Here is a 17,651-nt window from a genome sequence, read left to right on the forward strand (position 1 = left end):
ACAACAGAAAAAATGGAAAACAACTATATACAGCCATTTATCTATGTTTTATGCCATTCGTCATAGGAGGGAGACATCAAATTCAACTGAAAAGCAACTTCAGGATAGGTTGTCTTATTTTTCTAGTTAGTATTAACATTTGGTGAACTGGTCATTTTGCTTGAAACAGGACAGCAAAACGTGGAAATAACGGCTCACATGCAAAGACAGAGTTTTACTTTCTCCATTCCTAGAACATGACCATCTAGGTACAAGTGGGAATGATACAGGTATTTACTTGTTCTACCAGTTATGTTTATTAACATAGATAGCTAAGAGTTATAGATTAAACCAATTAATTCTGGAAAGTACATGTGAATATCCTTAATTTTTAAAAGGTTAAACTAAAAGATCACACAAAATACTTTTTGTTATGCTTATTAGATCTATCAGCCAAATGTGCCCCTGAATGACTAAAAACTTAAAATATCATTCCAAGATCACATCTTGGCCTTTTGGCTAAGATCAAGTGTAGTAACTGTTCTTACGAGTTTAAAATGTCATCCCAAGAATAAGTCAAATTACACCTCTCTGTCAAAACCAACATACAAAACCCCCGAATTCAGTGAGTCTTCTGAGATGAAATGAAGTCCATAAAAGCATAGAAATGTTGGCACTTTAGGAAGTCCAGCATTGGGGATAAAAATGGTAAGAAACACATTTTCACTTAGTGTAGCGTTAAACTAAAGTTATCCTCAAATGAGCCATAAAAGCTGCTCCATTAATCCTACTGAATTGTACCTTTAAAAATAATTAAAATGACAAATTTTATGCTATACAAAGGTCTGCCAATTAAGTTTGTGAACTCATCTTACAAAAAGTGCTACATACCTCATTGCTGAATATCACTACTGTCACCTTCGAAATACTCCCCTTGGGAAGCTATGCACCAATGCCAGCGCCTACTCCACCCTCCAAAGTAAATGTGGAACTCTTTTCTGGAATGGCCATCAGAGCTCCCGTGGTATTACCCTTGATGTCCTGAATGTCATCAAAATGTCTTCCTTTCAGTATTTCCTTTCTCTTAGGGTAAAGAAAGAAGTCATTGGGGGCCAGATCAGATGAGTACGAAGGGTGTTCCAATATAGTTGCTTGTTTACTGGCTAAAAACTCCCTCACAGACGGTGCCGTGTGAGCTGGTGCATTGTCGTGATGCAAGAGCCATGAATTGTTGGCAAAAAGTTCAGGTCATTTTCATCTAACTTTTTCATGCAGCCTTTTCACCACTTCCAAATAATAAACTTGGTTAACTGTCCAGTTGGTACAAACACATAACGAATAATCCCTCTGATATCAAAAAAGGTTAGCAACATCGTTTTGACTTTTTTTTTTTAAGATTTTATTGGGTAAGGGGAACAGGACTTTATTGGGGAACAGTGTGTACTTCCAGGATTTTTTCCAAGTCAAGTTGCTGTTCTTTCAATCATAGCTGTGGAGGGCGCAGCTCAGCTCCAGGTCCAGTTGCCATTGTTAGTTGCAGGGGGTGCAGCCCACCATCCCTTGCAGGAGTCGAACCGGCAACCTTGGGGTTGAGAGGATGCACTCCAAACAACTGAACCATCCGGGAGCTCAGTGGCAGCTCAGCTCAAGGTGCTGTGTTCAATCTTAGTTGTAGGGGACAAAGCCCACCCTCCCTTGTGGGAGTCAAGGAGTCGAACTGGTATGGCAACCTTGTGGGTGAGAGGTCACTGGCCCATGTGGGAATCCAGCCGGCCGCCTTCATTGTTAGGAACACGGAGCTCCAACCATCTGAGCCACCGGGTCGGCCCCTAGTTTTGACTCTGCAGTTGGACTGATGGAACTTTTTTGGTTGTGGAGAATTGGCTGACTTCAATTGTGCACTTCGATACTTTGTTTCAGGATTGTATTGGTACACCCATGTTTCATCACCAGTGATAGCATGGCTCAAAACATCATCTTGCCTCTCCAAAAATCTTGGCCAACTGCAACTCCGCTTTTGTTCATTGGTGAGCTCCTTTAGGACCATTTTTGCTCACACCTTTCTCATACCAAGATTTTCCTGTTTCTCTATCGATGTTTACTTGGTCTGCTATGTTTCTCACAATCAGCCAACAATTTTGATGCATGACTTAATGAGTTTTTGCAAAGTTTTCATCAATTCTGCTAATTACTGGCCACCCTGACCTCTCCTCATCAGTGACGCGTTCTCTCCCTTCAGAAAAACGTTTAATGCATTTCTTTACTGCCTTTTTCTCCACGGCATTATCCCCATAAATTTGTACTAACATGTCCATGATTTCACTTCCACTCTTGCCAAGTTTAACAAGAAATTTAATGTTTGTTCATTGTCCTATTCAAGCTCAGACAGTCTCACCATGGCAAACCAAAACATGCAACAATGAACGCCACTCAGCAACACAGCACCACATGTTGACATGTACACAACTGTGAGACACTGACATACGAAGGTTATGAAACCTTACTGAGGTGTTTGTACAGTACTGCCAATATAAGCGCACAGTGGCAAGGTCACGAACTCAATTGTCAGACCTCATATATATTTTACTACAATTTTTAAAAATCAATAGTATACCAAAAATCACTGAATTGTACATTTTAAATGAGTGAAATGTATAATGTGTATTATATCTCAATAAAGCTTTTTAAGAAAACAACAAAACTGACCCAGATGATGGGCAATCCCAGCTGTTAGTGTTCTCATGGAAGTTTACACATCACAGAGATCAATTGGCTAGTCTTACTAGTAAAGATGCTCAAATAAGCAGGAAGACATTTGATAGTCTCTGCCAGTAAGATTAATTAAGGCCTCCTTGGCACCTCAACTTTTCTAATATAACTTATATAAGACAAATGAACATGAATACAAATAAAAAGTCACATACTTGGTTCCTTTTAGCATATTTAATATTTGAACTCTCATTTTCTATTTTCCCAGACCCCAGAAAACAAAGTTTTAGATGACCAATATTTTGTTCCAGAAACATACAGCCTTATCAGCTAATTCATATAAGATCTATTTTACAAAGGTACATTTGGACACAAAGTCTTTTAGGTATTTCAAAATGTGAGCAGTACAACTACATGATTATTAATCAAGTGTTTTTGAAGATAGTTCCAGATTTTTAAAAGTAAGCTATGTTAAAGAATACATGATTGTATGGTGAACAAGGTACACAAAATATTCTAGTAGGAAGAGGCTTATTAAAAAAAACAACAACAGTGTGCACTTTAGCTATTTCTGCAGTACATCTGCTTAGTACATAGCTGTTGGCACCTGGAAACGGCGGGAAGAGCTTCTTTTTAGGAACTACATTTTTTTCTTACCAATTTATTATCAAGATCATCAGTACCTTTGGGGAAGACATAAGGAATGAAGCAAAAGAACTCTTTCCTTGAGGAAAGAACAATTTTGTAGATCACTTTGCAAAGGGGGAGGGAAAAAACATGATTTACAAAACAAACATTGTAATACTAGGGGTAAATAACAGCCTGCAAAAAGATGACTGGAGGGTCTCCTAACTGTCTAATTTGAGGTTCTCTGTGCCCAGTTCTCAATGGTGACTTCTGTGACATACAGGGAAGAAAATATTGACCAAAGCTCTAGTAGCTCAAAATAACAGCATATACCACCTTCAGAGAAGACAGCTTTCCATTTGAAATATAGAAGCTCCATCTTAGTACATCAAATTTACCAACACCAAAAAGAAAAAAAAGTAAATAAAAGACAACCCAGGAAGCATATTTTCTTTAGTTTTTAAAAATAAGAAAAAAAGGACTTTTCTGCTCTCTCATATTAGCCCCCTGCCCGCCCCTCCCCAAAAAAAGTAGAAAAAAAAATTTAAAACACACTCATCCTTTCTAACTGTTGTTAATTGTCTGGGGCTTGGGGGTAGCCAAAAAGCTTGTGAAATATACCTTCCATGTAGTGTAACAGAATACAGTTTAATATCTAAGAGCCAAAATAACTTAAGCAGTCCAAATTAGCTTATTTTAAAGTATGTAAAATATGAAGCTTCTAGGGCAATAATCAGTATTTTAAATTATAGCACTTCTGTGTTTAATAATTTGCCTTGATTAAATCTGTTCACTGAAAAGGAAGGAGATACTCCAAATTAATCTGCCACTTAATAGCAAAGGAGCCATTAGGCAAAGGAGTGAGCACAGGGTCATGGCAGGTCACTTCAATAGCTAAATCCCAGCTCTCCTGCTCTGGGAAGGTTGCTTTGTCCACTACCTTTGGATTCTTCCGTGTGGAAGTAGATTCCAACTTCTTGTCACTTAACTTTGAGAAAATGACTTTGATGGTAACTAGTTCCACTCAAGGACAGAATGAATATCTAATTCCATTATCCTGAAAGGCAGATATAGTATTAAAATAAAATGGATGTGATTATAATGGCCTAAATGAAATTGGAAAACAGGGAGGCCAGGCTGGGAAGGAGGAGGGAAGATGTTAAGTGAGTAAGATAAAAAAAGAACACTCAAAATTGTGGGTTGTTTTCATAATTAGACTTCATTTTGGGGCTTCGTTTGAAAATCTAGATATAAATTTATTTGATAAATTTACCAGAGCTATGGTAAAAGTATTTTTCCAGTTAGCCCTGTTATTGTTCCAAGTAGAGGTTAAACTTCAGGAAAAGAAAAGCAAATAGTTGCTAAGGACAAGATATTGACTGAACTAGAAGAGAAACCAAAACTCTGCTAACCTACAAAGCTTCCTGAGTGAGTGCTAGAGAATTAGGTAACTTCACTGTAGTATCTGAAGTTAAGATGAAAGTTCTATTTATATTTACCTTTTTCCTGATTAACTGCCCACTGATGGTATTAGTGTCAAGTGGCTACAGATGAAACTCTTTTAGTTGAGAGTGTGACTACATTATTTCCAGCAGCACAATGTAACCCTTTGGTTTCTACTTGCTTGTCTTAAAAGATACACAAAGTTCCAGTTCCGCTTATATATTAGCTTCTGCTTCTAAAATTTTTAATCCCGTTGTGATTTAATTTATACTTGGTCTACAACCCAAAATATAACTCTACAGATGAGGTCCAACGATCCAAGTTGATCAGTCTACGTAAAAACATAGATCACTTTTGAAAAGACAAAAACAGGAATCTGGACATAGTTGAGTTTGTTAAGATGTAGTGGTGTTTGTACAAGTAACTGGGAATCCTTACCATTTATGACGAGTTGTACACACACACACACACATACACACACACACACACACACACACACACACACACGACTGCAAGGAAGAATAAAATTACATGCTGACTACCCACAGAGTTCAGAGGGCACTACTGAAAGATAAGAGCAGTGGATGAACTCCTTCATATTAACAGAATTTTAAGATTTGACAAACGATTTAGTTTTAGTTGGCAAAACTAATTCAAAACATATATACTCGATGCACAAACAAAACCACAGAAAACCAAAAAAATTGAAGGAGTTCTCAAGTTACAATTCTGAAACATTTATCCTCTGTAGGGTGCTGCCAATACTAGCATTCATTCTAGAGCAGGCAGTGACCAATACCTTGCCTGCAGTATCCAGTGTATGTTCTGGTCTGCAATTTTTAAGGTCAGGCACCAGTGTGGAAAAAGTTCCAGCAGTGAAATCAGAGGAAGTGCTTCTGGAGCTGGTTTGAACAGCTCTGCCTTCTCCACACCTTTCTCCACTCCACTATGGGCTCTCCTTTTAACTCAAAGAGCCCTTTGGCACCATCAGTGCAAAAATTAGAGTCAAATCTCCAGGTACTAAAGTTTTACTGGCCTTATAATCAGCAGTACCCATGGCGAATGATAGCCATTGTTCAACTCAGTAGTGATTCAGTTAGATAACCTTCCCAAACTTTTACCTGATCCCGTCCCACCCTTACTCAGCAAACCCCAACCCTGCCACCATCTGAAGCATCTCCATTTCTTTTCTTTTTACTTCCTGCTCAATCTGCAGGAATAATTTTACACAAGTGCCAAAGTCTAATGTGTAATTATAAAAATGAAACAGTATCAAGAATAACAAATTTATAGTCAAGAAAATAAAATTTGCTGTCATCTCCCTCCCAAATACCAACCCTCAACAGAAAAGAAGACAATAGAAGAAAACATACCCATTTTCAAGTGCCTGCTATTTAGTACACTGAGGATTCCTGTTAACTGGGGGTTGATCCCAACTAGAAAAGAGGTGCCTGCCTCAGATGGGAGGAATCCCACCTACTCACTGCCCACTGGGATAGCACACAGCTCAAGCCCTCTGCACATAGGAGCTACAGGAATACTATGTCTTTGAGGTGACCATCAGAAAAGCAGCCTCCTAGACAGCAGAGGATATGGGATACAGTTTAGTGAAGATTAGATGTTCCTCCCTCCCCTTCTCACTTCCTTCTCCTCTTTACCTTTCTACCCAACCTCCTAATACCCCATCGTAAACTCTTTACTTTAGGAGCAATTGATCCTTGGGTGTACTAAACACAAAGGGCTAAAAACTCTCACTAGTCAATTAAAACAAAACATGGCAAAATAAAAATTAAAATGTGCTATCAAATATGGAATGAAGTCAAATAAATATATCGATTTTCTTCTTTTTTTATGACTAAGTAAAATTTCATATCCTAAACCCAAAGCTCTACACATTTGGTTTTTGTTCTGAATCAAAATGAATTTCAGATCGTGAGGAGAGCAGAGTGAGAGAATGGATATTCCCTCACTGAATAGTGCAGCTGCCAGACTGTGAAGAACTAGTCTTGCTCTGGTCCCCTGACACATGGCTAACCCCAGGGGCTTCACAGGCAGATCCTCTGTCACACACTCTCTCTTCGTCCACACTGGAGCCAGGATGTGCTTTAACAAGGCCGATGCTCAAAATCCAACCACCTTCAGTCACCTCCAGGACACGTAGCTCTAACTTTTATCTGGGAATAATAAAGATATGTAGGGATCAAATTAAGAAGAACAAATTAACATTTAGAGAATATCTATGAAATCTGTGGGCATGGTTATGTTTTTGTTTCTGGATCAGAACAGCCTCATCTCAGAGCCTGTAAGCAAATGAACACAAATTGTTTCATTGAACACAGATCTAACTGCAGTCACAGTGAGACACAAAAGTATAGCAAGATCTGAGGTAGACCAAGCCTCTACCACTAAGGAGTCACAGCAGCACTGGCAAATCTCATAGGGAAATTAGGATTTACCAGGCTTACCACCACTCTACCTTTTGTTTTGCAAAGATGAAGAAGATAGAAAAGAGGGGGTGGCATGAGAACTAACAACCATAGTTCCTCTTAGAAAAGAAAGAGCTGAGTCAGCAGACAAGAGCTTCTGCATGAAATTTGGAAACAGTTTTTTAAAAACAGAAGAAAAGGAATCTTATAAGGTTTCCACTTTAAATAACAAATTACTTCAACCAATCTGCTTGTTCAGGCAGGATGATGCTAGTAGAGTCTGGAATCCACAACTTTCACATACCTGAATGCTTGTCTGTGAGGGCTGATCCAGTCAGCCTTTGGCAAAGAAGAGCGTAACTTTCCTCCACCTTCTGTAAAATAAAACCCATAGGTTTTTCATTTGAACATCATAAAAATGTTTTGAAAATAGGAAAGAGGTTTTTTTTTTGTTTTGTTTTTACATTATAGGTATGCTTCCAAATTTCAACATAAACATCATTAAAATTTTGTCAGTGGGGGAAAAGTAAATTTCATTCCTTTTACTTGTTTTTACCTTGAATGAATAACTTAAAACTTTCCCATGTAAAAATAAAACAGAGGAAAGGGCAACTGGTAAAGGTGATTCTCCCACCCCTAGGAGTCACCCTTAAAATGGTCCTACATTTGGCATGAACTATATTAAAACCAATCTGTCCACAATGGCCTTTTGGATATCTCATCTCATCAGCCACAGGATACAACAATATATAATCAAATAAAGAAGGGAAAACCTATCATATGAAGTTAAAAGAAAAACTAACGGAGACCAATCTTTAGCTAAAAGGCTAAGAACACTTTTAACACTGTCCCTAAGCCTCCAACTGAAAGATGTCATGAAAAAAACATTTGGGCTCTAGTAGCTATGTCTACTGATGGCAAACTTTAAAATAAAGTCCTTTTCTTGGAAACTACCAAATATGTCAGTTTTGAAACAGAGGCTAGTACAGTGACATCTTCTATTACCAATTTATAAAACCACCATTCGTGCCCAGGTTTTTAATTATGAGAGCCACTGGAACCAATTTCTATCTTCACAGCAGCTGGAAAACTACTGCTAATATCATCTGATAATTAACAGATACTTAATACGTTTTAGCACTTCCCAGCCTAGATTTATAACTACACAAATCCCACCTATCGCAGCTATTGTTCGCATCTTCTCATTGTGGCCAGCCAATCACACCGAATATATTCAGGTTCTTAAACTTAGAAATCCATACAAACACACAGTTTATAGAGCTGTAACTTCTTCTGTTCTTGCGATTTATAACCAGATAAACAATGCTGATCTCAGCTTTTTAAAATCCAGGTCTTTTCATGGATAATGGTCAATGAAAACATACAAATTTAGAACATAAGCAAGTTTACTGACATCATCATTTCTATCATTCTGTACTTCCTCTCTGTTAAGTGTGTTTCATATAACCAAGTCCTAAGAACACTGAAGTCTGAGGTACCTTTAAGTGTTCAAGGTCAGCCTCTATCTTACGAATGTACTCCATGATCTGGCTTTGTGAATCTGCACAAGTGGAGGTACTCTGGATCTCAAAACAGGAATCCTCCATAATGCCCCAGTGCTGCTGGGCCTGGAATTCTGGGGTGAATGGTGAAATTGCCCCATCAGAATGAGCATTCTGGGGAGAATGTTGCTGCTGGTGGGTAGAGTCCACAGAGGCTCGGAGGTCTGTCATGGGTTGCAGGGGAAGAGAGGAAGCAACCTCCTCATCTGTGGAGCTCTCCTGTACTGTTTCATAGCCATCAAGGATCAAATAGTTTCCTATTGATAGAGACAGAACAGTTTGATGAGATTAGTACTGCTATCAGCACATCAGAAAATAGAGATGTGTTAATATATTGACAACTTTAAAAGCTATTAAAGAGGGGGGAAAGCAGTTAATTCCCAAATTCCCGTTTAGTTTTAAGCACATCAGAATTTTCTCATTTTGGATTCCAGTTAAACTTAGCAAACTTTCATGCTAATTTCTGAATAATTGCACATTAGTCAACATTTTAAAAATTAAAAGATGAAAACTACAAGTCCCTATATGATATTGCCAACATTTCTCCTGTCAAATAGCTCTCTTGTCTCATCTTCTCCCATCTTCTCCCTCACCCTGTATTCCGTAACCACAAAGAGCTTGCTCTTGCCTCACAGCCCGTGCACTATTCTGCCTCCTGATACCCACACATAGCTTCTTCCCTTGGGTCTCTGCTCAAATGCTGCCTTAGCGAAGGCCCTCTTCCCTGATCACTTTGTCTGCCCCCATTACTTTCTGCTGCCCCTTAGTCTAACTTACTTTTCCTGCTAATAATTCTTACTATCTGGCATCTATTTATTTGTTTACTTATTTACGGTTACTCTTTCCACTACTAGCACTTAAGCTTTAAGAGAATAGTGGATTTTTATGTGTTTATTCAATGCTCTGTCTCCCAGCACCTAGGATGGGGTCTGGCATGGATTCAATAATTATTTAGTGCATGAAAGAATAAATAATACACACACACACACACACACACACACACACACACACACGCTCACACACAATGCTTACAAACCCAAACGTCCATTTCAGCACACAGGACAGTTAACAATGACTAAAATCAAAGTTTAAATGTGAAAGAACTTGCCTGAGATGTGTAAATTAACATCCTTCTCTTCCTTTTTAACTGCTCCATTACCTTCTGATGGATTATCATCACTATGTGCTTCACGGGCATCAAAAAAGCGCTCTCCACTCTCATCAAGACCTCCTTCTGGCTCTGCAGGAAGAATCTCTGGGGTCATAAGCATGTGGTCCATTACTAAAATGTTACTTGCCTGGCTATCTTGGAATGCCAGTACCACTGAATCCCGTGGAGCGTAAGATTCAGTTGAAGTCCGTGGACTGGAACAAGTGGAAATGACATCAATTCCAGTTCTAAAGGGCATCTGTTCTTCACCAGGATGACAGATGTCAATACTTTCAAAGTTCTGGGTTCCACTGTCTGCCTGCATCCCAGGGGAGGCTGTCCTATGTCTTGAGAAATGTGGGCAGTCTTCCTGAGTGATCTTCTCAATCAAACCCAGCCTTTGTACCAGCAACTGCTTCAACAAACCCACTAAAAGATTTAGGAGGGAGGGAGAAAAAAATGCGTATTTACAACTATATGCTCAGAATGCCAAAACTAAATTAGTGGAATTATCAATTATCTCTAAAATTAAGTACTTTTAAAGTAACATATAGTCAATATATTAATTTCATATAATCATTGTTTTTGTTTTATTTGAAAAACGAAATAAAGCACCATTTAGAGAAGATTTAATATTAAACTAGACTTGAAAAGAACTAGGTATTATTAATGGGGAGGCACTCCTATTTAGAACTGCTAAATAACCAATTCCATGTCTCCCTCTATTTTTTCTTCCATATAACTGGAAAACCCACAAGGTACTTCTTAAAAGGATGTTGAAAAGCTGGGTTAAGCTAGACAAAAAAAACCCTGAAAGTTCTATTTTTCTAGAAACAGACACTGTATACACAGGCATTATTTTTTTCAAATTTTATTAGACAAGCAGAACACTTATTTTATCATTTATAACAACCTAAACAATCACCTTAAATGGTGAAGAAGAAAATAAACTTCCTTGTAATAAAATTTAATACTAATAATTTTGTATAAGAGGGATAGTGGATGGGGGGAGGGGGGTTCACACAGTGTGAGGGATATAAATGATAAACGTCTAAGTTTTGCTTTGTCTTGTGCACCTGAAACTAATAAAAAATAATAATAATTTTGTATAATTTTAAAAGACAATATTTATTAGTTTTTAATGAATGACCTATTCATGGCACAGCTTCCTTAGGTTGTTAAAAATAGAACCAATTTATTTTGAATGGGTAAGCGTATGCTGTGAGGTCACTCACACAATGATAGAGTTACTGTGACAAGGTTAGTCAAACCATCAGAAATTTTAATTGTACTTATAAATGCGTAACCATTATGTTGTACACCTGAAACTAGTGAATGTCAACTGTAATTAAAAAAAAAAATAATAAAAATTTTGAAAAAGGAAATCATTGTGATTGTTAATTCAGGAGAATTTAGAATTAATTAGGTTTTAAAGAACTTGACCAATTCCCTACTTTCAATTCTGGCTTAATTTCTACCTTCTGTTTCTCCACACAGATCAGTTTTTGACCTCTGTCTTTCTGTTTTACATTCACTTTCTGAGAGATGCTCTGACATCTCGTGGCTTATCACTTAAATCCATCTCTCTCCCTAACCTCTCTCCAAAGTTCTAGTCTTAAACTCCAACTTCCTGCTGGTCACTTCCTCTTAAACGGCTTGCCATTATCTTAAGCTCAACATGTTTTAAAACAGAGCCCACAATCTCTGGCAAATAAAAAAAGGAAGAAAATCATGTGTTGCAGTGGTGGTCCTTTTTGACTTTTATTTCTGACACGAGTACTGAAATCATCTCTAACTATCCCCTTTCCTTTGCCCCCACATCCAAACAAGTCAATGGTTTTAAGTATTTGTTGACTCCTCTGACACCATTCTAGTCCAAACCCTTTCGCCTCAAGCCCAGGCTTCTACAAAAGCTTAATAGTAACTGCACAACTCCAAACCTCTTTCCATTTAAAGCCTTTTGCAGCTCTCAGTCAAATTAATCTATTTTATTTGTCATAACCTAGCTTAAAAACTTCAAATGGTTCTCTACAGCTAGAGCAACGGTTCTCAGCCTTTTGCCCAACTCCAAATACACCTGAGAAATGTGATACACTCCCATTTGCAACACAGTGATTATCAACCAGGCTGGAGAGGGAGAGGGGTAGCTAACAGAGTGGCAGTGGCAAGCACCACCCACTATCATGGGGGTGTGTACAAACACACAATGTGTGTGTGTGTGTGTGTGTGTGTGTGTGTGAGAGAGACAGAGAGACAGAGAGACAGAGAGACAGAGAGACAGAGAGAGATGGACATTGGTGGAGAATACTACAATATACACAAGAATACTAGAAGAATAATTTGTAGTTTGAAAATGCCCTCAAAAGACTGTGACGTGCCATCCTTAAAGTTCAGAAGACCCAATCTGGTATTTAAGGTTGGGCTCAACAGTACATCTGCTACCTTTCCGACCTTATCTCCCATGACTCCTGTAACTTACATGGTCTACAATAAGCCAACTACCACTGCTGTCTGAACACCTTCAGAGTTTTCCACCTCTGTGCTTTTGGTCCTACTATTATTCTTGTCTGAATGACATGTAGTCTTCTAAATAAGTATCACAAACCCATTTTTCAAGGTAGTAATCACATCTATCTCATTTTTTAATGCCTTCATTCTCTGGTCACCCCAAACAGATCACTTTTAACATACCTGTATTGCTTGCAAACTTAAAAAGGTGGGCAAAGTTTCTATCATCTTCTCAACTAGATTGTAAAACTCATGCAGGGAAAAGTCAATCATAGTTCACTCTTCTTTGGAATCTCCCTAAATGACTACATAGTACATTACACAACTCTGGTACTTAATAAGTATCTGTATTAACTTATGAATAAAACTTACAATTTCTTAGTGCATCCAATGCCCACCGTTCTTCTGAGACAGGCAAGTGTGGATCTTGGATTTTGCTTTGATAATTTACTCCAATTCCCTTTAGAGTCCCATCTGCACGCTGCTCCTTTGCAAACTGTCTCTCAGCCACAAAGAGATCATCTACCTCTGATTTCCCAGAGGTACCCAGGGAATGAGATTGATGTTTTGATGACATTAAGGGAGACTCTAACCCCAAATCTTTGTCTGTCCAATGGAACAGAAAAAGCAGAATATATTTTAAACAAAACTTTTAACTTTTAACCAGAAGCATTCAGGAAACACTTGGAAAAAACAACCACATGAACTACAGAGATCATCTGTTAAGTAAAATACACTTAGAGCATGTTAAGGCTCATAAACAAAGTCTGTTACAATGAATAGTTAATGACAGAAACTGCATAAACCAAAAGACTTAAAGTTTCTCTGCATTCAATAAGTAATATATAGACTAAATTCTTCCAGGTAAACTTAACATCAGTTTACCTGGACTCTGCAAACCAGTGACTGAAATGCCATGATGTTCCACTTTTAATTTTGGAGGTTCTTCTTCATCATTGTCTCCTCTATAGAAGGAAGAAAATGATCTTTAACTTCATGAGGTGACTAAATATCATTGCAACAAAATGTAAGAATTAACCATTCCTTTTCTGACCAAAACACAAAGGCACACTCACTCGCAAGGTGGTGACTGTGGCAATGGAATAGGCTTCGTGGATTGCTCCTTCACTGATGCAGCCATCCGACAGATTAGGTCCTGCCAGCTATGGAAGTTCGAAAAGAATCCGAAATACAAAAGGGAAAGGAAAAAGAAATGTCCTTTAAATACACTGAGAAAGCAAAAGTAAAGGCAAAATAAAAACAAACCAGAATCCAAAACACACAAAACCAACAAATAAAAAGCTCTACTTGCCAGAGAATATCTTTGTTTTGGCAAAAATTATTAAGTAGAGATTATAAAAACTCTATGCCTTAAAGAAAAGCCTAACATCATAATGGATTTACTACCCATTAAAAAATTTTACTTGATCCTTTTTGAATCCTTTATAAAAGGTACTTTCATTACAACAGCATCAAATTGAGAGACATCAGTCTAAATAGGAACAAGTTCTTAGAAGAATATATCTAAAAGAATATAGAGAAAGTGCTTGTTTTTGGTTTTCAAAATTCTATTACAGAAACAAAGTTAAGTATGTGAAAGATTATATTCAGGACATTAAAATATTAGAGCAAGGTAGCTATATCTAATACATACACAGTCTTTTCAGAAACTGTCTGTGCCACCAGTTCATAAATTTGGGCTCCATTGTCTGACATGGAGATGACAAATAAAGCTTTGTTATCTGGAAAAGACAAGACAAAAATTACTCTCACAATATGATCTATGGAGGCCATTTCTAGGGTCCTGGGATTATTCTGCATGTTAATCTAGGTAAAGGTTACATGTGTTCACTTTGTAAACGTGTTCACTTGGTAAAACTTCACCAAGCTATACACTTAAAATTTTTGAAACATATTGTGTGTTATACTTTATTTTATTATACTTCAATAAAATAAAGATTATAAAAACTAGCACTGATTCCACAGCAGTTTATTAGAAACAAGAAGCTGCCAAATATCTAAATTACTGAACTAAACACTATGATATGACTCTTTTGAATTTTTTTTGAATTGCCCTTTAGTTAAACAGTTAGTTAATAATATTCAGTGGGTGTTAAAAAGATCATAAATTAATCCTGCCATCATGGAACTAACAGGTTTTAAAAGGTACCTCATTGTTAGTCCAATTAATATACAATTTGCTAACTTAAACTGCTTTCAAAAACACAAACAACACCCACCTCTTTAGTTTTTGCTTTTTGTTTTCCACCAAATCAAAAACTATACCATTCTAATGAAAGCTGTTTCATTGGGATTACCTCTCAATTCACTATCTTCATTGGTGTCTATCAATAATTTGAACATGGAATAAAGATCAAAATAATATGCAGAAAATTTTCAAATGCAGAAAATTACTCAGTGAGTCATACTAAATTTGGAGTATAAACTCTTAATTCAATATGTAAGCACTAAATGAATGCAATTTAATTTGTTTAAGAATATAAAAAGAACAAAACTTTATACCACTTGTGCTACTTAAACAACGCTGAATTAGCTTATGTAACTTTACAATAAACCTGGAGGTTAGCATCATTCAGAAGACATATTCACCTGTTGCCACTTGTCGAACCAATACTGTATTTAACTTAATGACAGGGCTAAATGTGTGTTTGCTATCAGCAGTAGATGCCAGAATCTTACTATGACACCTTAACACCAGTCTATCATCCTGCTTTTGTAACAATACAAGAATATCCTCCAGCAGCAATGTGTATAGATCTAGAAACAAAAATATAGGAAAGATGATTAGTACAGAAACTGAGATGTGTTTTATACACCTCATAACAATTCGACAGAGAAAGTTGCTTTTAACACAGTAAATTTCAGAAATTGGGGAGTTCTAGTGAAGATGACAAAGTAGGTAAATGCTGGGCTTGCCTCTTCCTATGACCCAATTAAAATTACAACTAAATTATAAAACAAACAACCAGGACAAACATCTGAAGATTAGCTGAACAGACGACAACTAAGGATATAAAGAAGAAGCCACATCGAGAGTGGAAGGAGGTACAGAACATGCAAAATAGGATGACCCCACACCTACGTGTGGTGATTGAGAATGGAGTAGGATATCACAGCTCCAGGGGTCCCCTCTGAGGAGCAAGGAGTTCCAGCCCCAAACCAGGCACCGCAGGTTGAAGCACCAGTGCTGGGAAGAAGAGCCCCCAAACAACTGGCTGTGAAAAAAACAAGGATCCCAAACATCTGGGTAAGATGAAAGGCTGCTGGGAATCCAGGAATGCTCTTCAGTGGCCTCCACACAGACTCTCTCATTTCCAGGCACTGATTCTGGGCTAGGGAAGAGATGGCAGCTTGGGAGGCATCACAGACATACACGGAGAGACTGAGTTGTGTGGCTTCAGGGCAAGGGCCACAGGGATGGCCCCCATTGTCCTGCTGTGGAGCCCCACCATCCATAGAGCCAAATGTGAATCTACATTGGCCTGAACATCACTCATCCCACCCAGGTGACTCCCTGAGACCCTGAAACATGCAACTCGCACACCCTCCAAGAATCTCAAAAGTGGGCAGCCAGACTTGGGCTGTGCTGCAGTCTTTCTTGGATAACTCTTGGAGGTCCGCGGACCCGAGACAGGCAAATGGCTAGCCTCTGAGGGCCCTGAGCCTTTTGCTGAGTGCTCCAGGCTCACCACTGTGCCAAATCTGAATCAGCATTAACCTGGTGAGCACCACATGCCCCACCATGGTGACTGAGAGACCCTGCCTCACCCAATTTGGATACTGCCTGAGACCCTTGAAGGCACCAGCAGGCATCACCGGTACTGGAGCGGCTGGCCTCGATTCACAGCATGGTCTCTCCCACATGCCTCCAGTTTCAGCACAGGAAGCAACCAACCAATGATCTCTTTGTAACTCCTAAAAGGTAAGCCCCGGGCCAGTCACAAACAGCAACTGACATTGTCTGGCATGGAAGCCCCTCCAAAGAGGCCCCAGAACCAACTCCCTTCAGCCCCACAAGAGTCACACACGAAGGGTGGTCTTGGCAGGCATCAGAGCCCAGAGGGGCAAATGTCTGTCTGCAGGGTCAGGCCATGTACAGCAGCTCTTATGCTGTGTTCATGGCCAATCCTCACAACCAGTCAGCCTGAGGGCCAATCCCACCCAAAGACATGCCAACAGTATTCCACGTTCAACTGCAACAGGTGGGCACACATAACCCACATAAGGGCTACTACTGGAGCACGTGGCTCAGGTGCTCAGGGAGACTGCGCCACTGGGCCCCACAGGGCACCTACTACAGAAGGCCATCCTCCCAAGAGTGGGAGACATAGCAGATCTACATAGAAACAAAGAGAGGCAGCCCGAATGAGGAGACAAAGAAACATGTCCCAACTGAAAGAAAAGAATGAAACTACACAGAAGGAACTAAATGAAATGGAGGCAAGCATTAGACCAGACACAGAGTTCAAAACACTGGTTTTCAGAATGCTCAGGGAACTTAGTGAGAACTTCAACAAATAGATAGTAAGCATAATAAAGGACACAGAAACCATTAAAAAAAAAAAAAAAAGAACCAGTCATAAGTGAAGAATACAATAACTGAAGTGAAGGACACACGAGAAGAAATGCAAGCAGAGAAGTGACAACTGACACAACATAAATTCGAAGGATTATAAGAGAAAACTATGAACAATTACATGCCAACAAACTGGACAGTCTGGAAGCAATGGATGAGTTCTAGAAACATACAATCTTCCAAGACTGAATCAACAAGAAACAAAAAATCAGAAAAGACCGATCACTACAAACAGAAACTAATCAGTAATCAAAAAACTCCCAGCAAACAAAATTCCTGGACCAGAAGGATTCACAGGTGAATTTTACCAAACAGTCAAAGAAGAATTAACACTCATCCCTCTCATAATATTCCAAAAAATTCAAGAGGAGGAAGGGCTCCCAGTTCACTTTACGAGGCCACTATTACCCTGACTCCAAAACCAGACAAAGACATTACAACAAAAGAAAATTATAGGCCAATATCCCTGATGGACATAGATGCAAAAGTCCTCAACAAAATATTAGCAAACAGAATTCAGCAATACATTAAAAAGATCATACACCACAATCAAGTGGGAATTATTCCTGGGAGGCAAGGTTGGCTCAATATCCACAAGTCAATTAACATGATACACCACTTAAACAAAATAAAGGACAAAAATCACATGA

At 38.5% G+C, this 17,651-nt stretch overlaps 1 protein-coding gene and 1 pseudogene across 8 annotated transcripts in view; one reads left to right on the forward strand and one right to left on the reverse strand.

Annotated features, from left to right (window-relative positions):
• The first annotated feature begins 478 nt into the window (after positions 1–478).
• Positions 479–571, forward strand: LOC141572605 (U2 spliceosomal RNA; annotated as a pseudogene).
• Positions 572–2,907: 2,336 nt separating this feature from the next.
• Positions 2,908–17,651, reverse strand: part of ARHGEF12 (Rho guanine nucleotide exchange factor 12) — a 166,400-nt gene continuing 151,656 nt past the window's right edge. For 7 of the 8 annotated variants that reach the window (XM_074335326.1, XM_019718206.3, XM_019718207.3 and 4 more), the window contains 9 exons: positions 15,015–15,182; positions 14,059–14,146; positions 13,481–13,567; positions 13,290–13,369; positions 12,777–13,010; positions 9,855–10,325; positions 8,684–9,003; positions 7,489–7,558; positions 2,908–6,932 (listed from right to left, as the gene is read on the reverse strand). In XM_074335326.1, the coding sequence (XP_074191427.1) occupies positions 6,922–6,932; positions 7,489–7,558; positions 8,684–9,003; positions 9,855–10,325; positions 12,777–13,010; positions 13,290–13,369; positions 13,481–13,567; positions 14,059–14,146; positions 15,015–15,182 (1,529 nt within the window). In that variant the 3' untranslated portion in view covers positions 2,908–6,921. Of the gene's footprint in view, positions 6,933–7,488; positions 7,559–8,683; positions 9,004–9,854; positions 10,326–12,776; positions 13,011–13,289; positions 13,370–13,480; positions 13,568–14,058; positions 14,147–15,014; positions 15,183–17,651 lie in introns of those variants that run through there. The other variant, XM_074335328.2, reaches the window with a different exon arrangement.

This window comes from Rhinolophus sinicus, chromosome 14, assembly GCF_057876585.1.
Source record: "Rhinolophus sinicus isolate RSI-liver-muscle chromosome 14, RSI-T2T, whole genome shotgun sequence".
Classification (NCBI taxonomy): domain Eukaryota; kingdom Metazoa; phylum Chordata; class Mammalia; order Chiroptera; family Rhinolophidae; genus Rhinolophus; species Rhinolophus sinicus.